Here is a 26,100-nt window from a genome sequence, read left to right as displayed (position 1 = left end):
TTCCTGTTTCAGCAATGATGGAAACACATGTTCAAAATGGATTCTCCACTAGTCTGGCTGGATCCCTGAGTGACTGGGAGGCACAGCTCTCTAGATGGTTCCCAGAAGCAAGGCCTGGACATTTGCTGTTGGCAACACAGCTTACTCTCTCCTGGCTGACAGTGAATTCATGCACATTTCCGGGGCAGGCCTTACAGCTTCAGCTGATGGCTAAGGAAGCCTGGGACTCCAAAGAATTAGCCACCATTCTGAAAAGGGAAGGGCTAAAGCACAGTAGTCAGAGAGAGCACTGAGCAAGCCACGGCAGCGTGCTTCACACAGGGGTGGCATGATTGAGGGAAGCCTAGCAAGTGGATTGTTGAGCAATTGGGCGATCGCTGCCTAAACCAGGAAAAAGGGCAGGACTTTGGTCCTAGAGGGGCATTGTAGCACAGTGCCGGGTGACTGGGTCGTGTTTAGAACTAGGATTCCACACGGTGGGGGTGGCAGGGAAGAGACAGGGGAAGGAAGAGGAAACAAGCTGAGGCAGCAGAGTCCAAGGATCACTTTTGGAAGTGACACGGGTTGCTGTCACAGGTCCTGCAGCTTCTAGGTGTGCTGAAGCAGGCTATTTCCTGCCTGATCCAGATTTGGTGAGCTAAGCTGGCCCAGCCTGGGACCGCTGCGGGAAGCAGAGGTACGAGGAATGAGGAGGGCAGGTCCAGCCAAGCTAACAGCTATCGAGAGCTTAGCACGGGGCACACACTGTGTCCAGGACATTACATACATGCCTTCCCTGTAATCCTTACACAAACCCCACAAAGTTCATGCAATTTTATCTCCACTTAGAGACAGTGAGTAGCTTGCATAACATCATCCAGCCAGTAAATGTCAGATTCCTGATTTGGAAGCAGGATGTTTCCTCCCCCAACTTCTTCCTTCAAACACTTTATTTTCTCTTCCTCTTCCTCCTTGAATTTCTAGATTTGCCTTTCTGTTAGCTTTTCCTTCCATCCCATTTCCCACCACCCATTCATTTTCTTGCCCTCACACTCCCCATTAGATTAAAAAAAAACACCTGAGGGCACCTTGACTTGTTTGTTTGTTTGTTTGTTTGTTTAATCAACCAGCTTCTGGCTCCACGTCTTAGCATCTCAGCTATCCACACACTGGTGGCAATGCCCATAGATGAGCAATGAAGGAGGAAGTCTTTCAGACAGAATGACCACTACGAAGAAAAGAAGCAGGTCGTTTTGGTTCACAATCAACAGTCCAGGTCCAGAAATTAACGGTTTGGGGGCTCAGAACCATCCTGGAAGGAAGGATGGCTGTTAGGCTGTGCAGCTGAAATGTAGAGTAAGGAGCTCTGAGGCTTGAGAGGACTTGGTATGTAGAGAGATGTGCTTCTAATGAGTTTCTCTTGTTATCTGAAACTATTTGAAATGGACTCTTCTAGAAGAGTCAGCTGTGGTGTCCTGAAGGAACAGAAGGAATACTGGGCGGGGGGGGGGGGGCATGATTTTAGAATTCTGACTAGCTTTGCCACTCGTGGTACTCAGTTTCCCCATCTGCAAAAAGAGAAAAAGACTAGTATAGCGTCTTTGCAAGGATGATTTGGAGCGAGGGTCGAATAGCCTAGAAATGCCTGGAAGATGCCCTAAAGTCAAAAGCAGTGGTCCCCTCAAAACTGCCTAGCAGACTGTGTTGTTTTTTTAAAAAATTTTTGGTAAAAACCACTTCTCCCAACACCATCCCAACCCTCTCACTAACCAAAGATTATCTCTAAAATCTTGTTTTCTCTTGCATCCCTGACCGTTAGTCTGTCCACTTTGTCCTGAAAGCCATAACCACCATCGCCACCGCCACCACCCGCCTCATCCAAACTTCTACCATCTCTATGTGGTCATGGCCTGTATCTCCAGTTCATTCTCTTTGGAGCTTAAGAAGCCAGTATTTGGAAAGCAAAGCTAGATCATGTCACTTCTTTGTCTTGGTGGCTTCCTGTTGCTTTTAGGACAAACCCTTGGATGCTTCTCCAGGACCCACGTGATCAGTAGGATCAGTGGTGACCCTTATCTAGTGCGGTTTGTCCTCCTGCTACCAAGTGCTGCCCCACAGTCCCCTGTTTGTTCTCAAAGTCCCCTCAGCTGCGGCTACTTTTCTGGTTACTGATTTCCTTAAGGAAGTTGACTTGTCCCAGCGCTACCCTCAAGGCCGGTCTATTAAGTCAATTTATTATTCATGTCCCCTCTATTTTGGTGATTATTCGATTAATGTTTGCCTTTCCCACTCAATTCTTAGCTCCCTGAAGGCAAAATTAAGAGCTATTTTTTCCCACCGCAATGGCTCCAAAACCTAACATAGTACTTAGCTCATGGTAGGTGTTTAGGCAATAAAAGCTTGTTGATGTCTTTGACAAACAGCTAAGAACTGGGCAAAAAAATAACGCAATATTGCAGAAACAGAAAAACAACTCCAGGAGTCAGGAAGAAATTCATGGGCCCTAGATCAGCCGTAACAATCTAACCAATGAAAACCAAGATCAGAGGATTAATACGTCCCAATTTCAGAAGCTGCTATAAGGCAATCAAAACTAAGCAAAATAATCATGATATTGTGATATTGACCTAAGTATCCACACATGGATCAATGAAATAGAATTGGGCCCAGTAGTAAAACCCACACATCTATAATCAGTTGATGTTGGCAAGGGTCTCAATATCATTCAGTGAAGGAAAGAAGAGAGTGACCAGCAAAAGGTATGAGGTTGGGGAAGAGGGCTGGTGGTTGGAGAAATATTTTAGTGGGTAACTCTCTTGCTGTGCAAGTTTGGCAGACTGAATTTGATCCCTGGAACTCACACATAGGCTGAAGGAGAGAATCGAGTCCATAAAGTTGCCTTCTGACTGTCACATGCATGCTATGGCTTATGCCACATTCAATAAAAATAATAAAAAGTGCCTAGACAATGTCTTAACCTACAACATGGACCATTACCTCACAACATATACAGAAGTTAACTCAACATGGGATCAAAGACAAAAATAAAAGAATTTAAAACCACAAACTTCTGAAAAGAAATGTAAATGTTAATCTATATGGGCTGGGATAAGACAAAATGTCATACTCTTTGTAGTGCTGAGGATCAAACCCAGGTCTTCATGCATGCTAAGAAAATGCTCAGCCACTGAGCTACCAGTCCAGCTAACACATTCTTATATATGCTGCTAAAAGAATGAACAGCCAGGGAAAAATGGAAGTTGGTTGTCATAAAACATTTTTAAAAGTTTTGTGTATTAAAAGTACCTTGTCAAGAAACTGAAAAGACAACCCCTTAAATGTGGAAAATATGAACAAATCATATATGTGAGCAGGGATCAATATACAGAATACACAAAGAACTCCTATAAGCTAGGGATGGTGTGCTCTAGCACTTGAGAAGTTGGAGCAGAAGGGTTGCAAGTTCAAGACCAGCCTGGGTTACACATTCAGATTCTGCCTCAAATGCAAAGACAAAAATAAGGAGATGAAAAACAAATGAACTCTTAATATATATATATATATATATATATATATATATATATATATCCCAAACAACCCAACTCAAAAATGGGCAAAAGACATAAATAGACATTTCTTTTAAAAAGTTATTCAAATGGCCATGAAAAGGCCTTTTTTCATAATACATGAAAAGATTCTAACATCACAGTCATAAGGGAAATTGAGGTCAAAACCACAATGAGATATCATTTCATGCCCAGTGGGATGGTTATGACCAAACATATCAATATTACCCATATTGGCAAGGATGCAGAGAAACTGGGACCTGCACACATTGCTGGCAGGAAAATAAAGTGATGCCAACTCCATGGGAAAAAAATCTGAGAGTTTCTCAAATGCCTAAATATAGTTACCATAGGAACCAGCAGTGGCGTATGTGTCCCCTTCATTATAACAATAACAACAATAAAAAATTGTAAAAGTCCAGAATAGGCGAACACACAGGAGATTAGTGGTTGCATGGGACCAATAAAAGGATGAGGACTTGGGTGGGTAAGGGGAGCTGGGTTTCTTTAGGGGTAATGAAAATGTTGTAATATTGATTGTGGTAGGGACTGGAGAGATGACTCAGTGGTTAAAAGCACTTTCTACTCATGAGCGGACTCAGGTTTGGTCCACAAGCACCCACATCAGGTAGCTCACAACTACTTGTAACTCCAGGAGATCCAACACCCTCTTCTGGCCTGTGTTGGCACACATACACACATACACACACTGTGTACATATATACAAGTAGGCATTCGCATATAATAAGTAAAATCTTTAAAAAACTTGATTCTGGTGATGGTTGCACAACTTCATGACTATCTTAGGTCACTCAAGTACAAACACTTATGTTATGGAATAGCCTTTTGTACACTGTGAAGATGTGTTGCTCTTATTGGATTAATAAAGAGCTAATGGCCAATAGCTAGGCAGGAAGAGGTTAGGCAGGACTTGTGGACAGAGAACTGGGGATGAAGAATGGCAGAGTCGCAAGGAGACACGGAGAAAAGCATGATGAACATACCATACTGAAAGACGATACCACCACATGGTACCTTAATTAAGGGGTTAATTTAAGATGTAAGTGCTAGTTAGTAACAAGTGTAAGCTATTGGCTGAGCAATTATACTTAGTAATAAGTCTCTGTATGGTTATTTGGGAGCCCGTGGTCGGGACAAGAAACCCTGCCTACACACTTACAATGGGAGAACTGGGAAATATGCATATTATATCTCAATGGAAATGATAAAACAATAAGGTGCTGGTGTCCCGGTTAGGGTTACTATTGCTGTGATGAAACACCGTGATCAAAGGAATTTGAGGAGGAGAGGGTTTATTTGGCTTATAATTCCACATCGCTGTTCATCATGAAAGGAAGTAAAGATGGGAACTCAAACAGGACAGGAACCAGGAGGCAGGGGTTGATGCAGAGGTCATGGAGGAGGGCTGCTTATTGGCTTGCTCTCCAACAGTTTGCTTAGCCTGCTTTCTTACAGAACCCAGAACCACCAGTCTAGGGGTAGCCCCAACCACAACGAGCTGGGCCTTCCCACATCAATCACTAATTTTTAAAAATGCCCTACAGGCTTTGCCTTTAGCCTGATCTTACGGAAGCATTTTTAAATTGAGATTCCTTCCTCTCCAAAGACTTTAGCTTGTGTCAACTTGACACAAAACTAGCCAGCGCAACAGGTGAGTTCTAAGGGTGAAGAATGAGCTGTCAAAGCAAGGTGTGGGGGATGAGGGCTCCCGCCAGAAAGAAGAGCTCCTGAAAGAAGCCTAGGGTAGGGATGACCTTGGTGAGGGTCAGAAATGAGGTCCCGGCAGCTGAAGTGGGCGGCGGTGAGAGAGGTGGGAGCTGAAATCAGAAAGGTTGGCAGGATAGCTAAAGATGCAATCTACCAGGTGAAGAGGAGCCACACGAAGTTTGGGAGCAAAGGAGTGGCATGTTTCATTTGTCAAATCAAGTCACGTGGCCTCATTTAAGGGTAGGATGATAAGGAAGTGCAGGCCTGCCATGTGTCTGGAAGGAGAGTCGGAATTATTTAGTGACTAACACCATGGCAAACATCCATGCATCCCTCCCCTCGTCTTGAATATTATTTCACACACCTGCTCTTCCTTCAAGTCAATTCCCTACAGCAGGACTGCGGTGCATGCTGGGTCTGCTTCCCACCAGGATGAGGCATCTAGTCTACGTGATGTGACATTCTCAAGGAAGAATCAGGAACACATATGTGAAAAACACCGATTTCCACAAACCTTCAGCTAAAATGATGGAAGCAGTTAACAAAGCCAAGAAGGCTTAGCAGCAAGCAGCATTGTCCCTTGATAACAGAAATCACAGGTATCGGTATATCACTCGGCAGTTGCTGCAGGTATCCCAAATGCTCACTCATTCAATATTCTGTAATTTTTAGACTGCTAGATCATCATTTGAAATGAATTAACAAAAAAAAGCACATAAATTCTCACAATTCAAGAGAGATATTTTGGTAACTGTTTTCACTTAGTAGTTTTCCTTTGTGGGCCTAAAAGGTATTTAATCTCATGCGTAAGAAATATCTGTTTGAGGCAGGGTCTCATTATGTAGCCCCAGCTGGTCTAAATTTTGCTATGTTAGTCCAGACTTACCTCGAACTCACAGAGATCCATCTGTTTCTGCTTCCCGGGTGCCAGGATGAGAGGTAGGTACCACCGTCTGAGGCTGAGAAACAATCCTGAGAAAGACTGCAAATGCCAGAGGCACAAAGGATATCATGTTAAGGCCCCTGCTCTGTCTCTCTCTCCACTCAGGCTGTGTTGCCATGGCAGCCCTATCAAGCTTCCTGCTCAGGACTGAGGCTGTGGTAGTACAGGACATTAATGACAAAGGAGACTCAGTGGCTTTGTTTTTGTTTGCTTGTGTTGTTTTGTGACAGGGTCTTGCTGTGTAGCCCAGGCTGACCTGGAACTTGCTCTGTAGCCCAGGCTATCTTCAAATTCGAAATCTTCCTGTGTCTGCCTCTCCAGTGCAGAAATTAAGAGATGTGTGTCACACCACATGTGGCTCTGAACCCTTGGGAAAGGGTTCTAAAGAACATCTCTGGGCAGGAGGAGAACAGACTGGGGTACCACTGAAGGAGCTCTCCAGGAAATGGCCCAGGCTCTCTGACGCAGGGTAGGAACGTTAGCATGGCAAAGCCTACCACAGTTGCGGCTGGCTTGCTGGGGCTCATCCTTTTCTCTCCGGCCTCAATTTCCCCATCTATGCTATGACAAATTTGGGCTGGGTGGTCTCAGCCTGTGCAGCTATGACACTCTGGGTGTATACTTCTGGACTAGCTCCTTCCATGGAGCCCCAAAATGATGTCCATAGCACTAGATACTACCCCGACCTTGCCTTGAGTTTTCGGGGCCTCCCAAGAATTCTAGAACAATACGGTAAAAGGTGATTTTTTCCAACTCCACAGATGCCTTACGCTTTTTGCAAATCATTCATGCTGCTTTTCTTGTGGGCAAATCCCCCTGAGGCCGGGCACCATGACAAAGCTACTTAGAGCTCCCATGACATGATGTGTCTTTTATTGAATCCTTCTGAGGTCGTTTGAATAGGTATGCCCCCCCCCCATAGACTCATGTGTTTGAATGCTTGGCCCATAGGGAGTGGTGCTATTAGGAGGTGTGGCCTTGGAGTGGGTGGCATCTTGGAGGAAGTGTGTCACTATGGGGGCAGGCTTTGAGGTCTCATATGTGCTCAAGCTACACTTGGTGTGGGAAACAGTCTCTTTCACGATGCCTACAAATCGATGTGAAAACTATCAGCTACCTCTCCAGCACCATGTCTGCCTGAGTGCCTCCATGTCCTGCCACGATGACAATGGACTAAACCTCTGAACTGTAAGGCAGCCCCAGTGAAATGTTTTCCTTTGTAAGAGTTGCCATGGTCATGGTGTCTCTTCCCAGCAATAGAAACGCTAACTAAAACACCTTCTTACATGTATGTCTTCTGTCCCTATCTACAATAGAGATTTCCACGGGTAGAACCTAGATTTTGTTCAGCATCCCTGGGACTAACTCAGGTTTGTTATCTGTGGGTATCAAGATAAAGATGGCTTGTATACAGTCCTGTGGTTAAGGGGGTATGAAGGGATCAGTGATCCTAGGGTCAAATCCTGGCTCTGTGACTAACTAGGTTATCTTTTTCAGTGACAAAAATAACCTAGTTAGGGGCTGGTGAGATGACTCAGTGGTTAAGAGCACTGACTGCTCTTCCAGAGGACCCGGGTTCAATTCCCAGCACCCACATGGCAGCTTGCAGCTGTCTGTAGCTCCAGTTTCAAGAGAATCTGACATCATTATACCAATGCGCATGAAATAAAGTTAAATAAAGTTTTTTTTTTTTTTTTTTTTTGGTTTTTCGAGACAGGGTTTCTCTGTGGTTTCTAGAGCCTGTCCTGGAACTAGCTCTTGTAGACCAGGCTGGCCTCGAACTCACAGAGATCCGCTTGCCTCTGCCTCCCGAGTGCTGGGATTAAAAGCGTGCGCCACCACCGCCCGGCTTAAATAAAGTTTTTTTAAAAAATAACCTAGTTAGTAGTAACACAGTGACAACATCTCTGTGCCTCGATTAATTTTTCCATTAACTGGAAAAAATAGCACTTATGTCACATAAAATAAAAATCAAGGGACAAATGCAAGAAACTTAAGAAATATTATATGTACACTTAGATGACAAAATTTAATGCTTACCAAGCTTATACTCTTCATAATGGGGCTATGAAATAAATACCAAGATTATGATGATCCCCTGCTTACAAATGCAAAAGGACCTCAGGCTACTTATCCAGGGTCATAGCAAAGCAAACAGCAAGGTGAGGGCTCAAGCCCAGGGAGGGTGACTCAAAGGTCCAAACACTTAACCACGATATGAACCACATCCTATCTTCTACCAGGGCTAGAAGATTGATTAGAAGTGTGAGGGAAAATAAGGGGCTGGGAGATTTCTTAGTTGGTAAAACACTTGTCAGGCCAGCATGGGGACCTGAGTTTCCCAGGCTCCACATAAAAAGCTGAACGCAGTACTGCGAGCCTGCAATCCCAGCCCTGGGGAAGTGGAGCTAGGCCGATCTCTGGAGCTCCCTGACAGGCCAACCAGCCTAGCCAAGACCATGAGCTCTGGATCAGAGAGAAAGAGGCCTTGTCTCAGAAGATACTGAGGTAGAGGAACTGGAGAGATGGCTCAGCAGTTAGGCATGCTTCCTCCTCTTCTGGAGGACCTGAATTCAGTTCCCAGCAATCACAGGCAGATTACAACCAACAAAACAGCCTGGAGAGTCAGTTCCAAGTATCTAACACCCTCTTCTGACCTCCAAGGGGACCAGGGGAGACATGACATACACTCACACAGACACATAACATTAAAAAGAAAACTTTTAAAAAATAAGGTGGGGATTGATTGAGGAAGACAGCTGATGCTGACCTCTGGCCTCCATATGCACACACATGAAAGCAAGAGAGAGACACAAAGATAGGGGTACGCTACTTTCTTTTAGGTTGCTCCCCCCCCACGCCCGCTCCCGGTGCTTTTATCCACAGGCACACATTTTTTATTTTCTTTTCTCTGTTTGACTCTCATAGTCTGATCCAATTGAGCTCTTCCCTCAGATCTTACCCTTAGACAACCATCTACGTGGTCGACTTGATGTCAGAAAAATGATGACAGAGACCATTGTGGATTGCCTGCTCACTATGAGGGGGGGATAAACCTTGTCTACACATTTAAAAAATAATAGTAATAATCTGTCTCTCAAATGAAGTATATGTGAGCATCAAGGGCATGTATAATTAAGCCTGTATCTCTAAAAGTGGGACTTGTGTGCTATTTACACACCCAGTATAGGTTCCCTGACAGAACGTGCAAGCCCCTAGAATCAACCCCTAACACCATGTCGGGGAGTAGCCTGGCTGCCACATTCTGATAGCTGCGATTTATTTGGCTGACCAACTAGCACTGTGAAAACAGAGGGCTCCCTTTGTTTCTGTTATTCACTTAGCAAGTATGCACTGAGCAAAACTGCATACTGAAGTTGGGTAAGGGGCACAGGCATGGAAGGGACACGGCCTGTAGGACTCTGATATGGGACCTGAGTTTATCAAAGGGCATAGCTGGGGCTCGGAAGATGCTCGTCAGTTAAGAGCACTGATTACTCTTCCAGAAAACCTGGGTTGTTTTTTTACCAGCACCCATCTCTGTTATCCTTGTTCCAAGGAGATCCAGTGCCCTACTCTGGTCTCTGAGGGCACCAGGTACAAACACAATGCACAGACATATATGTGGGCAAAACACCCAAACACTTTTTTAAAAAAAAAGCCATAGCCTGGAAGCCACCACTGACGTGGCAGTGGTGTATCCTATTGCAGGCAAAATAGCAATATTGTAGTATGGTGAGGCTCACAGTAATGGTAATGGCTAAAGTTACGAAAGATCTGTGGTGGTTAGAATGAAAAGGGCCCCATAGGCTCATAGGCTGGAGTACTGGGGCCCCAGTTCACGGTGGAACTGTTGGGGAGGGACTGTGGCCTTGTTAGTGGAGGTTTCAAAACAAAAAGCCCACACCAAAAAAACAAAAAACAAAACTTGGAGTTTGTTTTGGATTGGACAGCTACACCTGGGCAAAGGGCCTGCTCTGGAGTGCGGCTGATATCCCCAGAGACACTCACTCCATTGGAGAAAACTCACCTTCCCTTCCCAGAAGGTATCAGCTACAAATAGCTTCTTGGTTAGGGGTGGATTTTGCACCTACTTCCCCTTTTCAGAGCTGGGACTTTGTCTGGTTCAAATCTGTGCAGGTCGCATGCTTGCTGTCACAGTCCCTGTGAGCATGCGCAACAGTCGTGTGCTCTGTGGATGCTGGACTTCCTAGGAGTCATCCACCACCTCGGGTTCTTACCATCTTTCCACCTCCTCTTCCACATAGGTTCCAATAGGGGATAAGTTTCTTATTTGGTTTTTGTTTGTTTGTTTTGATTTGGGGAGTTTAGTTTTGTTTGTTTTTGAAAAAGAGAACGAACATGAAGTTGGGTGGGTAAGGAGGTGAGGGGAATATGGGAAGAGTCAGAGGAGGGGGAAAGCATGGTCAAAATAGATTGTGTTTTTCAAAAAGTGTCAATAACAAATGAGAAAAGAAAAAGAGCCATTCCTAGTGTGCTTTCTGCTTCTGTCTACTGGTCAGGACACGAGCTCTCAGAGACAGCTCTAGCGTCATCCTGCCTGCTGCCAGGTTCCCCATTCTGGCACTGACGGAGTCTTACACCTCTAGAACCGGAAGTCCAGAGAAGTCCTCCCTCTCTTATAAGTTGCCTTGACCATGGTGTTTTAACACAGCGATTAAAAAGTCACTAATGTCGGAGCGGGAGAGATGGCTTGGCGGTTAAGAGCACCTGAATGCTCTTCCAGAGGACCTGGGTTCAAGTCCCAGCACCCACACAGCAGCTCCCAACTGTCTGTAACTCCAAGATCTGGTACCTTCACACAGATTAACATGCAGACAAAACATCAATGCACATAAAATAAAAATAAATAAAAAAGAAATAGGTATGCAAAATGGATGGTTCTTTGAGGACCGACAAGATTAAACATTTTTTAAAAAGTAACTAATACTACAGCTAAGAGAAATCATTAATTGATATAGAGGATTCATTAGGTAATAAGCAAAAGTTTAAACAAATACAGAATCCCTTCTCCTACTAGGCCATTAGTCATTCAGCAAACACTTGCATCATCCCTAGTTCCAAACTAGATGCTGAAGATAGATGGATGAGTCAGCCACTGTCCCTCTCCTCAAGGACGATATGTAACATTTTAGGCATGATGTTTTCTTTCCAAAGCTTTTTTCCATATAGGAGTATTTCTGATCCTCCTGACAGAAAATAGAGGCTCAGAACCGAAAAGTTGCTCCTGTGAGCTGCTTCCAGGATTCTGCTTCTGCTTGCGGCCAAATAAGTGAAGGCAAGCAAGCTCATAACCAGCACAGCAGGGCTTCTTCCTCCCTCCCCTCCTCTCCCCCATCCCCCCTCCCGCAAAGGGCTGTGGCTCACTACCCACAGTCACTTGACTAAAGTCTGGCTCAGGGAGACACTTAAAATTCATCCCAACCCCTCAGAATGTAAAGGGCTCAGAAGCTGCATGCTATGTCCATGTCCCTACCACCATTAAGACAAAATTTACCTCTGCCCCCCCCCACACACACACACCGCCGCTCCTCCCCTTGGAGGAGATGCTGCTCTAAGGTCAACTTCTGACTCGTCTTAAGCAAAGGAGTTACCAGCGTGTTCTTCCAAGTTCCTAAGACAAGGCTTACATTACATTCAAGAGGCAAGAAAGGAAAGAAAAGAAACGTGGGTTTAAAAAAAATACATATTGGCAGTGTCTGCCTGGCCTCTCTCCCGCCACCTGGAGGGACTGTGGGTTGCAAAGGCGAATAAGGAACTGCAGGAGCATAGCAGAGTCAGAAGGCCTTATAGAGCTGGGAATTGCTGAGTGGGAGTCTTGAGGGATGAATAGGAGCTTTAGGAAAACAAGAGGAAAGAGCTATGGAAGCCTTCCCGACGCCTGTGCCCAGTGCTTTGTGTACAGGACTTGGCCGTCTGTAGCAACGCTGTCCCATTCTGCCCCATTCCCCTAAGGGTTAAGATTAAAGAGTTAATGACAACTCCTAAGAATTAAGTATCAGCAATGTCTGGCACAGAGGCCGGCCAAGGCTTAGTATGATGATCGGTGTAGGAATTAGTCTTTGGAGCCAACTCTAAATCACCAGATTAAAGATAAACTGCTTTCCTTTATTAAGGGACAAGAACATTAAAGTGGAAAAATCTCAGCTATGCCCAAACAGCCTTTTGAAAGACAGTGTCTTGTTATATAGTCCAGGCCTGGCATGGAACTCTTGATCCTCCTGCCTCAGCCTCCCAAGTGCTAGGATTACAGGATGAGTCAACACCCCACCCCACCCCCAACTCCCACTTTCAAGCTCATTTGGAAGGAACACAGCTAAGTTTTTTAACTGTTGTGAAGGGAGAAATAATAGCTGCATTTCCCCATCCAGAACCCCAAAGTAGCGTTTTAACCACAGTTAACAAGTAGCCCTAGTTGCTCATTCTAGAAAGTGGAGCTTCAGCCAGAGGAATGGCAGCTGCCTTGCTCAAACTGTAGCCAGCATTCGGGTACCTGGAAGGGGCTGATTCACCCTCACCAAATGAAACTGCGCTGTGAAGGATCAGCAGGGGTGGAGCTGGGAGTAGATCAGGCCATTTCAGTAGGGTTGGAGTTGGAGGGGCTAGCCTGGGAATTTCTCAAGCAGGGTCTATCTCTGATCATTCTGTGTCCTGGGGCTTCAGGGTACCTGACAGTGTTGTTCTATGGGGTCCCCTGAAAAGGGAGTCTCAAACTGAGGACACGGTTCAGTGAAGCTGGCAACCCAGTCTGACTGCCCATAGAAGAAGGGCCCCCTTTCTGTAGCTGTGACACCCAGAGAAGACGGTTTTAAGCATGGGTCCACCCAGATGCTGCTTCATTCTTTAATAGTTATATCTAGAACTTGTTCCACCAGAGACAATGGTGCTTCCCTAACTTGCCTCTCCACCCATAGGGAACATCTACTTGCCACATATGCTAGCTGCTCCTATTGGCACCTGGAATTCAATCAATGTGCCCAAGGACAAAGGTGTTCGCCATCTGGACCCCTTGCCTCCTCCCTCCCTCCCCACAGGCCTCAGGTAGTCTGGAAGCCCCCGGCACAAAATACAAAAGCTCTCAGCATGCCAATGATGCTGCTTTCCTGAGCCTACTGCTTTCATTACCTTAGCCCTTGCTGTAAGGAAAAGATTTCACGGGCCTTTCTCTCAGTGGAGACTAAGTTTATGCAACCTGTTATTCCAAGGGGTAATCTGCTTCAGAAGCTGGAACACGGCAAGCTCTCACTACCCCCAAATCCGCACGAAATGAGTTCCCAGCTCTGACTCCCGAGCTGCACTGTTCCCACACTTCAGCAACGAATCTTGTCGGTAGCACTCTGAGCGGAACCGCGCCTTAAAACCTACTTCTCAGCCTTCATAAATAGATCCTTCCTCCTTTTTAAACTTAAAGTGTGTTTTTGCTGGTGAAAATTGAAGATCTTAGCTGATGAAAGCACAAAAAAATATTATACATAGAACTAGAGTATCACGAAGCGCTTTGGTATTTGTGTACAGCGCGAGATGCTTATTTTATCCGAGTCTGGGCCTCCAGCTCTCCAAACAGTCATCATTTCCTCTTGGCAAATACTTTCAGCAGATCCTTCTTTCTGCCTTGTTTTCATCCTCAGGGAGGGGCTGGGCTTGCTTGAGAGGCCAGCTGTGGGGGCTACCTTTACAGTGCCCCATCTCTCTGAGTACAGCTGAGAGGAACATTCTGAAAGGGCCCTTCCTTTGCCCTATACCCTTGGTCCCAGTATTTTCCCAGTGGCTGCCGACAGAATCAGCTAAGTCTTGGTACCCTAAAATAGATACAGAGTCGGTTCCAAATGGGAAGCCCAAATGCAACCACTAACATTGGAGATACCATGGAACCAGGCTTCTTCCTTTCTCTGGGTGGCTGTTGGCCAGGAGCCACATTCTAAAAGTATTTCTGTTGGTACCATGAAAGGAAAGACAGATATTCTGTCTTCTAAACTGCAGGGTTTGGTGATGCATGCCTGCAATCCCAGCAGGTGGATGCAGGAGGATCAGGAGTTCAAGGTCATCTTCCGCTGTAGAATAAGTTCAAGTAGAGCCTGGACTACATGAGACCCTGCCTCGGAAAACAAAAACCAAAGAAGAAAACTATGAATTGTACCTGCTCAAGCATCTGCGGATCTGAGAGTACTCTACGCGTTTCTGCAGTTGTTCTACCATGCCGAGTGCAATACCTGTGCATGCTGTATGGACTGCCAGATGAGGGACGCATGGAGTCCACCCTACACATCAGTTCAGAGGCAGCCATTTAACTCTGATCTGTACTGTCTGGCCTGGCCCAATTTGAAACGTGGGACTGTAAAGTGAGAATGTCTTTCCTTTCACCTGGATTCCCAAAAATGTGTGCAGAGCAAAACCTTTCTATTCTTTTGAAAAGTTGACTGAAGGTAGAGATCTATCCCAGTAACAAAATGCATGACCCGATGTGACTATAACAAAAGAACCGTTGTCTTCATTCAAAATGTTAGTGGGTGTGATAACGCCAGCAAAGCACTATTACTTTGCTGTAATACTCTTTTTATTGATAAAGTAGCTTTTCTATTTGTCTCCCTTCACTTATAAAATTTAAAAGTGTGTATCACTCAACTTTGGGGGTATGACCATTTGTGATTAATTCATACATATGACCATCTTGTCACATCTTTTAACCTAAGCCTAAATTATACTTCACATATATTATCCACAAATAGAATTTATAAGACTATCTAATGAAGCACTGGTGATACATTTCAATGGTAGCATCATCCACACACAAAATGCTTCCTGGCACAGCAAAGAAGAAGAAAGAAAGGAGGAAGAAGAAGATGTGGTCAAATAGATTGGGAAACTCTGGCTCAGAGATGTCCGTCCTTCACCATCCAAAACACATCTTCACCCCCAGCTTCACAGTACAACCCCCTGGAAACTTTGAAAACATGCTGGTTCCTGCCCACTGTCTCCCAGAACTTCTGGTTATAGATGGCGCCTGTCATCATTGGTTTGTAAATCCTTTAAGGTGATTTGGTTTGCACTCAGGGTCAGTACAAGATTCTGTGGCTATCATATAAATTTTTTTAGAATAAAGTCGAAGGAGCATTGCAAGCATTGTGAATGATTCTGTCCGGGGAGACGACAGAATTGCCTGGTGTTCTGGGCATCTTGTAGACTATTCCAAGGTGTCCCAGTGACCTTGAGGCTGCTTGGCTGTGAGAGCAGGATCTCCTCACTTTGTATCAGCACTGAGGAAAGATAGACCTGCTGGACCTCCAGGCAAACTACCCACTACTTTGCTACAACCTATAAGGCCCTATAAGCTTTGTGAGAAAAAAAACTTCTTCATCTTAGACAAAGTAATTCTGTAACTAACACTTGTGAGCCTAGCCAGGAGCATGCCCCTCCCCCTACCAGGAGACCAGCACAGAGCAAACCAGACACTCACAGAGGAGTCCTCCCTGAAGGCAAAGGCTGCTGCCTAGACTGCCGAACCAGAAATCCACCCTCTGCTACTTTCTTAAGGCCCCTCCCGTGTCCCAGCCTGGCAGGGTCTGAGGTCAGCAGGCACTGGTCTATAACAATAAACATCCCAAGGCTGCCAGCCCTCTCAATTACAAAGGATGCCCCCTACCCTCGGTTGGCAGTGAGGCAGGGAACAGATGTCAGTGGTGGAGAATGAAGGTGGAGTCAAAGGAAAGCAAAACCCTGGGGTGGGGAGAGACGTGCTGACAGCCTCAAAGCGCTCCTCCACTCCTCCGTGCACACGTGAACGTTCTCCACGAGTTCTAGAGCACAGAAGAACGGCTGCAGGTCGGAGCGGTCTAGGAAGCATTTTTATTATAACAGACTTAACAGTATCTCCATCTAGGGGCTTCAGAAGGCTTCATAGTAGCCAGGCATGGCAGCAATGGGTGGAATTCCAGCACTCACATGGCAGAGACAGCAGGATAGGAAGTCTCATGCTAGCCTAGTTGTCATTGTGAAATTCGAGCTCAAAACCAAATAAATAAACAAAGGTTTCAAGGCCTTGCATCTTTCTGGATGGTATCTGGTGATGGTATGCATGATTGTAGGATATGCAGCATGCGTTTTATACACATTATTTAGACCCTTGAAATAATCCTCTGAGATGGGTAGTATGAACCCCATTTTACACAAAAGGAACCGTCGCTCAGACGCATCAGACAGCAAAGATGTATTTGTTCACAGTGTGGTTCTTTGTAGCTGTGAACTATTTTACCCCTTCTCTCACAGAGCTAGAAAACTCCCATCAGCACTCCACCGCTAGTGAATGCTTAGGGTTCTTTCATTTCTCAGGTTAACACGAAAACCAGATAATGTGGGGAGGACCCTGGCAAATCTCTTGGCACAACGTCTGAGTTGTCTTTAGCATAAGACCCTGAGGTGGAATTACAGGGCCCAAAGAGACCCCCCAATAGCTAACAAGAGCAGGTTTGCTAACAGCTCTGGGGTGCTACCTCCTGCAAGGGAAGGGAGCCCCTGAGGATGCTTATGTTAGGAGGCCTCAGGCACCTCACAGCCTCCCAGTTGAGGAGGATAATTTGTTTGCTGCTTTGCTTATACCGAGGAATCAGACTATAAATTACCAGGAGGATAATTACACTGCTCTCAGCAGCAGAGGAATCCACTCAAAGGAAAAAGGGGAAAAAAGATCTTAAAAACCCATCCCTCCTTTGAATCCATTTTTCAAAGGGGGGAAATGTTTTTATTTAGATTAAAGGTGTAATTCAGTGATGGATTGCTTGCTTGTCTAGGATGGGCTAGGCCCTAAAGAAGTTCGATTCTCAGCACCACAAAATAAAAAGAAAAGGAAAACATTTTTTTCTGGTTTTCCCATAGAGAACTTGCAGATCATTCCAGAGAAGCTGTGTTATTTAGGGGGAGAAAAGGTAGTAAGAGATCCAGTCAAACCTCAAGCATCCCCACTCACGCAAAACAGGCATGAATAATAGACTTCGGTTTCAAGTGCCAGGGACTCACAAGTAGGTGGACTCTTGTTTTCTTTCTCTTTCTTTCTCGTTGTATTTTAGGGTTCCTCCTGGTAGATACTTTTGGGACGGGGGATGGTCATGGGGATGGGGAAGACCTGACTCTGCCAGGCAACTTCATCTGCCTCAAGGGTATAGTTTCAATTTAACCATACATTTTTTTAAACCTCCAACACTCTCTAACTCTGTGACCCGACAAACAGGATGTGCCGGGTTCCCCACCCCACTTCTGCTGCTGGGTGGCCCTTCTGAGCTGGGGAAACTTGTGATCTCTCCTGAATCCAGCCGGTCCTCCCCCGCATCAGCTCCCTCATACATCCCTGTACGAGCATAAGCAACTTCCTAAACTAGAAATCCACACTGTCTTCTTCCTCTGCCGCAATAACACACACTGTCCTTCAGAACTCAGACATCACATCTTCCTGGAAGCTTCTCCCACCTTCCCCATCTCTTCCACCTTCCCCAGAGCCCTCATTCATCTGCACTGCAGTGGGACTCATCCCTCCTCCAAGTGGACTGTGGACCTGCATGCTGGTTCATCTCCATGTACCCAGAAACCTCCATAGGACATCACAATCTAGAACAGAAAAGTAAAAGGAAGGAATTCATCTCGACAGCAGCCATAGCTAGTGAGATACACACTAGGTGCCAGCTCCTGCTTTAGCTGGAAAAATAGCAATAAAAACACAAATACCTCTACCCTCAAAGAGCTTATATTTTACTGAGGTGCTTACAAGTTCCAGAGAGGGAAGCAGTTGGAAGGGTAGGATAAAGGATGGGGAGCTGTTTGAATGTACAAATTTTCCAAGTTAAAGGGTTGGTATCCAGTTGTCTCCTACATGACTTGCCCCACTACCTGTCACACGCAAGCCTTGCTGTAAGCAACTTATATAAATACCTACTCATCACACCTGATTGTGTGTGGCATCGTCAAAGTAGCCGTGTCCGTTTAAATGCTGCCATCCTGTGTACTCTATCATCTGCGGCAAATACATGGGACCAGGGGACATTCCATGGAGTGAAACAAGCCAGACACAGAAAGATAAATACTGCATGTTCTCACTTGTATACAAAAGTTAAAAAAAAAAAGTTGAGCTAAATGTAGGTCATTACCAGAGGCTGGAAATAATGGCAGAGGGCTTTTCCAAGGAAGTTGGATAAATATACCAAAATACAGTCTGCTACAAGGGAGAAGTTCTCATGTTCCTTAGCACAGCGGGGTAACTACTGTTCACAACAGCCCTTTTTATTGTTCATAAATATCTAGGAGAGAGGCTCTTGAAGTCTCCAAAACACAAGGTAATGAGGAGCTAGATACAGAAATCTTGTTTTGATCAGTAAATAGTGTATACATGTATTGGACTATCACATTGTACTGCATAAATACAAACAATTACTATGTGCTAATAAAGATTTTAAATGGGTAAAGAGATGGAAACATTAACTACCCTGATTTTATCATTACATATTGTACATATGAACTGAATTATCACATTCGACCTAATAATTTCATACAATTAAAATAATAAGACTGACAAGATGTCTCAGTGGGCAAAAGCATTTGCCATGCAAGCCTGATAATTTGAGCTTAAACCCCAGAACCCACATAGTAGAAGGAGAGAGCATTGACTCCTGAAAGATGCCCTCCGACTTCCACATAAACATTGTACATACACATAGAATAATAAATAAAACAAAAATTAAGGGCCAGGGATACATCTTAGTGGTAGACCACTCACCTAGTGTGTATAAGGCCATTGGTTCAATCACCAACTTCACCAAATTAATTAACGGGTAAAGATATTTCAGTAGGTAACACAAGCCCTGTGGGAGCCCCTGTCTCAAAAACAAAATGAAACACCATAAAGTCTTCCCAATGACTGCCAAAGCATAAATCTGAACAAGAATGAGACCGATGAACATGCTAATGTGGATGGGGAAAGCTCAGGAGGCTCCAACCCTACACAAAAAGCTACAGGCAACTAAGGAATGCTGAGAGTAGGAGGAACTACCTTCCCCAGGGAAGAGCTCACCAACTGCTTATCCAATCCCAATAGTCAGCCCTGGAAACATATGTACAAGTAATATCATACAGATTGAGCAGGTTTATTTAGGAATCTATATGTATATACATGCACATACATGCATGTAAAAACAATTAATGGAAAAAACCCAGGAATTTGAGAAAGAGCAAGGAGGGGCATATGGGGGGGTGTTGGAAGGAGGAAAGGAAAGGGAGAAATAATTTAACTATATTATAATGTCAAAAATAAAAGAAACCATTTTAAAACAAAACAAAAAATCAAGAGAGGATTAAAAAAATGACAACACCCAAGACTGACCTCTGACCTCCACACACATGTGCGCCTGCACATACATTATTACACACACACAGAGAAACACACAAATAAAAATTAAAATAAATTTGCCTGAATTAACTTATCCAAAGAACCGATTTCTTTCTTGAACAAGGAAGATAAGATTTGTCATTCCCAGCTAGGAGCAGAAGATTCTAGAAGGCTCTAATGTCATCACAAGAGGCTCATGATGACTACAAATCCACTAAACATTGTGCCTGCTGAATAGCCAACTATTCCTCATATGTTTGAACATAGGTGTCTCCTATCTAGAATTACAGATGAAAGCAAAAATTGTTGAGAGCCTCCTATCGTATTTTGAGTTTGATTCTTACCATGGAAGATTCTGGAAGTCCTAATTCCATTATTGGCCCCCAAACCAGACTGAATTGAAGAACTCTCTGGGGTGTGAACTGTCAGTCTCTAGAACCCAGAGCAACAGTGAGAACCGAAACAAAGTTGGGCCCATTATTACAGAAATAATCCAAAGAAAAGATGATTCAAGGGGCTGGAGAGATAGCTCAGTGGTTAAGAGCATTGCCTGCTCTTCCAAAGGTCCTGAGTTCAATTCCCAGCAACCACATGGTGGCTCACAACCATCTGAGATGAGGTCTGGTGCCCTCTTCTGACCTGCAGACATACACACAGACAGAATATTGTATACATAATAAATAAATATTTTAAAAAAAAGAAAAGATGATTCAAGACCTCTGAAAGAGTACAGAGCAGCAAAGCCAGTAAGCCCCTTAAGCTACTTACGCCCAGAAGGATAAGCAACCCATTCCTTGGAAACATCTATGCTAGATGTATTTCTGGCAATCATTTTACTTTCTTTTTCCCCTTGGTTTTCAATAAACGAGTGTTTGGATGCCAACTAAGCTCTGCTGCAGCAACAGAAAGTAGTGGAGATGCAGCCTCGTTGTCACAACTGAACTAGAAAGGTGAAGAGTCAGTGTGAAGGCAGCAGAAGGATCAGTAGTAAAGGACCCTGATGTCAAGGTGACCTTCAGAGGCCTGACCTTCAGTTGATGACTAACTACCCTTTCCCACCTGAACAAACTTCTCCAGAACAAACTGCACTCCAAACTCAAACCTTTAGCAAGAGTTCATCGCCTCACGCCTGCTCTTTGTACCAAGCAGGGTTGGGCCTCCTTCCTCTCCAGCCCAAGCTTGCCTCCCAACTCCAGAAACCATGGGGCCCATGGGGTCTGTCCTTTAAAGCACTCCTCTGGGACTAAAGGAATCAGGAATTCTTCCTTATCCCGGACAAATTGCAGCTGAAGAAGATGCCAGAGCAGGGGCTCCCAATGAATTGACTTACAACTCAGTGTCATGGCAGAGGGCAGAACACTGGTTGAGAATGTCAGGGGCCCCTTCTGAATCAAGCATTTCTGTCACTGGCTTTCCCTGTGACTCGGCCAGTGCCACATTCCCAGACTGGCAGACAGAATTATGTTCCTGAATTCCAAGCAACAGGAATATGAAAGAGAGGGGAGAGGAAGAGAGTCTGGTAAGAAACTTTTAATTTCAACATACAAGAGACGGTGGAGTCATTCCAAAAGAAGGATGCCTTATTTCATGGTTTCTACCCGTTTCATTTAGAATCTTATTGTGGAGGCACTGAAGTCCCCTCGGCACTCAGGGTTACTGTAAGCCTTGATCCGTCTGAGTGACTTTGGACAAGTCCTTTCCCCTTCCTGGGCCGCAGCTACCATGTGCTATGATGCTCACGCGGGTATAATGACTGAATTTTTGGCTCACATAGTATAGTATAAATAGACTCCACCCGAGCCAGAGAAGGACAGTTAGGGATGTGTCACTCTTCTCCTGAAACCTCATCACCTTCATCAGGGTCAAAGGTGAGCCCAGAAGCCATACCTTAAGTCCGCTATTTCTCTACTTGTATGACATCTTGATACTTTTGTCACATTAGCTGTCCGTGGGTCTAAAAAGGAGGGGATTCAATTTCTTGTTTCTAAAGGGGAGGAAATTCTAGTGGACATTTTGGTATTCAGATTTCCAGAGAAGACGTTGTCGACACATGGAAATACCAGGAAGCAGACTAAGAGTCTCATGGTGTTTAAAATGGGAAGGGAAGAAAAAAATTACAGAAATTGGTAACACCCCCCAAACCCCTTCTGTCAACCCACTGTCCCAAGAGGCTCTGAGGATGACAGGCAGGACAGAGACAGAATCAGTTCTGGAGAAGCGTCTCTCAAGACTCCCACGATCCCCCAAGCTCCCTGGGTCTCCAGAAGTCATGCTGGATCCGTCTAAGCAAGAGCAGGGTAACTTGGGGTGAAGCATCTCACCTAGTGGCAAACTGACCACAGTCAAGCAGTGTAGCTTTCCTATTTTTCACCCCATGCAGAATTATAAAATGCTAGGACTGTAAGTTCAAGCAAAAGAAGCCAGCTGGCCTTTACGGTTTGCAGTCAAGGTTGTCACGACGTTGGAAAATCAAGAGGCAGGGATACAAAATGAAGAGTGGGTTTCTGCTATGGATCTCACTAGCTGTCATCAAGCTAAGATAACGGCAAAGATGCAACAAAGCACATTTCTCACAGAAAGTCTACGGGCTAGCGTGAAGCGATAGCTCCCCAGTTATGAAGCATAACTAGAGGGGCCAGCGAGACGGCTCAGCAGGTAAGGGCACTTGCCACTGACCCTGATAAACTAAGTTTAATGCCCAGGACTCACATGGTTCAAGGAGAGAACCAACCACCACACATTGCCTCTGACCTCCACTTGTGCACTGTGGCACATTTTGTGTGTGTGTGTGTGTGTGTGTGTGTGTTTCCCATCCACACACACAATAAATAAATAAATAAATAAATAAATAAATAAATAAATAAATAAATAAATGTGTAATAAAAATAAAATAAGCATACCTGGAGCTATATAGTGTTTTGCTAACTTCCTATATCTCAACGGAGATATTATACCCCTAGGCTGATGTCCTGATTGCTTTTGTAATTATCATCTAAGCACCTACAAACATTAAACAGATCTCGGAGGGAGGAGTAGGAAAGCTTGGATTGACTCAGCATATGGGAGCAGGCATGGAGCTATTTCCCGCTAGTAAGGACCACAGCAACTTTGAGAAGAACAGAATAAAGGCCACAAGATGCAACAAAACGGGTCACATCCAAAGCCATATTGGGGGGAATCAATTTAGAAGCAAGGCCATTCCTGGGGGATGGAAACTACCATAGATCCACAGACAGAGGGACCTGCTGCAGACCTGAGTGGGCCTGTTTCCCTGCCACCCTCATTCCCCAGTTACAAGAGTTTCTAGGGCAGTCTCAAAAGGGGCTCAAGTTACCAAAGAACGGCCTTTGGGGGGGATTGTTGCCAGGCAACCAAGCCAGCCCATTCCCACCCCTGTAACCTTGAAGACGGTGGGAGTTTGACCCGAGACAGTGTAAAGAACCATGTGGAATCCTTTAGCATCCACTTTCTCCTCCTCTATCTTCCCTCCTGTCCTGTCCTCCCCCTGCTGCTTCCCAGAGCCCCAGCCCAGCCTGCATGCTGTGGGCCAGTGTGCCCTGTCACTATTCAACCCTTTAGTGGCAGCCAAGTTGTCCCAGTAGGGAGGCTACAAGCTGCTGGCCTGTCAGCTGTCATTCACCCTGGCCACGTTTCCAAACCTCCCTCCTTCGCAGATTTCTCTTTCCCACCATGGTTGGGAGAAATCGCTACAGGAAGAATATGAGGGGACTCCAGCTAGACATGCAGCAGTGTGTGGGGTAAAGTGCTAACTAACCGGAAGTGCTGGCCCTCAGCAAGATGCCCAGTAAAGATGTGAGGATGCTAGGAGCAAAGGGTACCAGAACAGACAGCAAAGACTGGACCCGACAGTGTCTACCTGTTTGTTTGTGATTTTAATCTAATATCCAGCCTGCTGGACACCTCAGCAACAAGGGGGTGCCAGATGGTACTCTGATTATGCTCCCCATCTCTCTTTGCCTTTGGCACTTGCCTTCAGCCCATTGTTGAGAAGGCCTACGGCTACAGAAAAGCATGCACGGGGAGTCTCAGGAAGAGTCTAGGTCAGGGACATAGAAAAGCAGATCTTCTTAGCGACCTAGAGAAGGAGGCCCTGTTTGGTGTGTGCAGCAGTCCTTGGAGTACCTGGGAGTCAAACAACACCTACATTCTCAATGGCGAGTGACCACACTGAAGATAAGAGACAGACACACTCCCAGCAAACTTCCAAGAAGCCAGATCAATGGCAACTTATCTTAAGAACCATTCCTTTCCTTTAACAATACGGCCACGGTGCAAAACTATCTCTTTCTAACCCAGCAGATCATTGCAAAGGGCTGGCACCCAGGTGACTTGGTGAGGCCATCCCAACATCCCAGCCCATGGGAAGGGCTGGCTGACTCAGAGCACAAAAAGTGAGTTGGAAAAGCACACCTTCCTCCCTGGCCTCAACTTACCCTGCTGAAAACTCAGTAGGTGGTTCTCTGCAGGCTGGGCAGGGATTTGGAAAAATATTCTCCAAGCTGTCTGATCAAATTTCTTGTAGACTAATCCTGGAAATCAGTGGCACGCCAGGGAAAGAAAAACAACGACCTTCTTACCCTCTTTGTTAACTGAGAAGGAGCCAGACCCCAGACCCAGGGCCTCAGCTTTCCTGGTCCCCCGCCTCAAAGAGGCCTCTGGGTCAGTGTCCACATTCCATGGGACAGTCATCTGTCTTCCACCTTCCTTTGCTCACAGGGTTCAGTTCAGTTTTCTCTAGCAGTGACCTCTGCCATCTACCTCAAAGGTCAGGGACCTTTATGAAGGAAGAGGGGTGCCAGAACCTCTGACTCCTGTCCTTTTGTAAGGGGTGGAGTCTGTAAGGAAGAAGGGCTGACCTAGACACTTCTCTCCCGAAGCCTCACTCTGAAGTCAGCAAGTAGCCATCTTTTGCCTCCATCTGAAACTTTCTGACCACACGGCTCCCCCCCACCCCCACCTCCTAACCCCCCTTAGGTGCCAAATGGCCTGATTACCTGGCATGTTTCTGCTATTATCAGCATTTCTAACATAATCACACACACACACACCCCTTGTTTTGAGAGAAGTCCCGCATTCTAAGGGAATGCTGCCTTTCTTCACAGAGGAAGGAGATCCTCCCTATTCAAAATGCTGAGACCCAAAGTAGCAAAGAGCCAGGGCTCCAGCCCGCCTACAGTCTCACAAGTTCCTAGTGTTCAGTGAGGAAACTCCGGGGACCTGGTGATTCTCGGGCATAGCTGGGTCTTAAAGCAAACACACTTTTAAGAAAACCGATGACAGTTTCTTTAAATGATTCTCTCCAGCAAATCTGGGCAGCGGGACCTTAGACGCTTGGGATCAGCGAAGCCCCGGGCAGTCTCCCCTCCCCCTGCCGGCCACTCCCGGCGCCGCAACTCGGAAAGTGCGGGGACAAGCGGGCGGGAAGGGCGCTCAGAAGCTGTGGGCGCGGGAAGACCATTCACACTCCAGCACGAAGTCGCACGGGTCTGGCTGCAGAGGCCCGCCACCCGGGAGGCAGGCAGGCAGCTAGGCGCGCTTTCCGAAGTGGCTGATTACCAGAGACTCCGGTGCGGTCACTGGGTTCCCGACGCCACCAGGACGCTCTGATCCGTCCCGCCCGGGACCCTGTGGATCCCCTCCCTCTCCAAGTGATGCAGAGGCGGCGGCAGCCCCCAGGCCGGAACCCTGGGAGTAGAGGGCCACTCGGGACGGCGCGAACGGATCCCCGGAAACTCGGACGGCGGGAGGGCATCCGGGAGGCCGTGTCCCTCGATCTCCGAGGGACATTCCCAGAGGCGGGTGGGAGAGGGTAGCGGGTAGCAGGCGCCTCGAGTCATTTACCTAGCAATTCTTCGTCGTCCTCCGGGCCGAGCAGGCGACAGGGAAGACGGCGGCGGAGACGCACGGTGCGCCGGTACAGGCTGTCGGTGCGGCGCCCCAGGGCCAGCAGGTGCCCCTCGAGGTCCTCGAGCAGAGCCAGCGAGTGGCCGCAGAGGTCGGCGAGCTGGCGGAGCAGGCTGAGCGCGGCCAGGTGGCTCACGTCGCGGAGCTCGGTCAGTGGCTGAGGCGGGTTGCGCGGGCACAGACGCTGGGGCACCACCGTGCGCCGATAGAACGGCATCCTGGGCGCTGGCGAGGGGACCGATACGGCCCGCTAGCCTTGTAGCGCCACTGGCCCCCGAGACGCGGCCGCGGTCTGAGTGGAGCAGGGCCCTAGACGCGGACCGGCGAGCAGCGCTGGTGGCTGGGCGGGCAGGAGGCTTCACAGCCTGCAGCGCCGGCTCCCCGCGGGCTGCACACTCGCAGGAGCCACCAGTCCCTCTGACTCGTCTCTGTTGGGCTCCTCCTCCCTGCTTTTCTCCTCCTCCTCCCTCGCTCTGCTACTTCGGGATTCTCCCCCCCCCCCCCTTTTTTTTTCTTTTGCGGTCAGAAATTCGCAGATTAACGCTTGATCTGGGAGAAAAGAATAAAGGAAG

At 46.3% G+C, this 26,100-nt stretch overlaps 1 protein-coding gene across 1 annotated transcript in view; it reads right to left on the bottom strand.

The window, feature by feature from the left end:
• Nhsl2 (NHS like 2) overlaps window positions 1-25,745 on the bottom strand; it is a 244,346-nt gene extending 218,601 nt beyond the window's left edge. Inside the window, exon 1 of the mRNA XM_038317487.1 lies at window positions 25,466-25,745. Coding sequence (XP_038173415.1) covers window positions 25,466-25,745 — 280 coding nt within the window. The remainder of the gene's footprint in view (window positions 1-25,465) is intronic.
• Window positions 25,746-26,100: the final 355 nt, after the last annotated feature.

Source organism: Arvicola amphibius, chromosome X, assembly GCF_903992535.2.
Source record: "Arvicola amphibius chromosome X, mArvAmp1.2, whole genome shotgun sequence".
In the NCBI taxonomy this organism is placed as follows: Eukaryota; Metazoa; Chordata; class Mammalia; order Rodentia; family Cricetidae; genus Arvicola; species Arvicola amphibius.
Note: the sequence above shows the minus strand (reverse complement) of the source record. Positions and strands in the feature narration are given on the sequence as shown.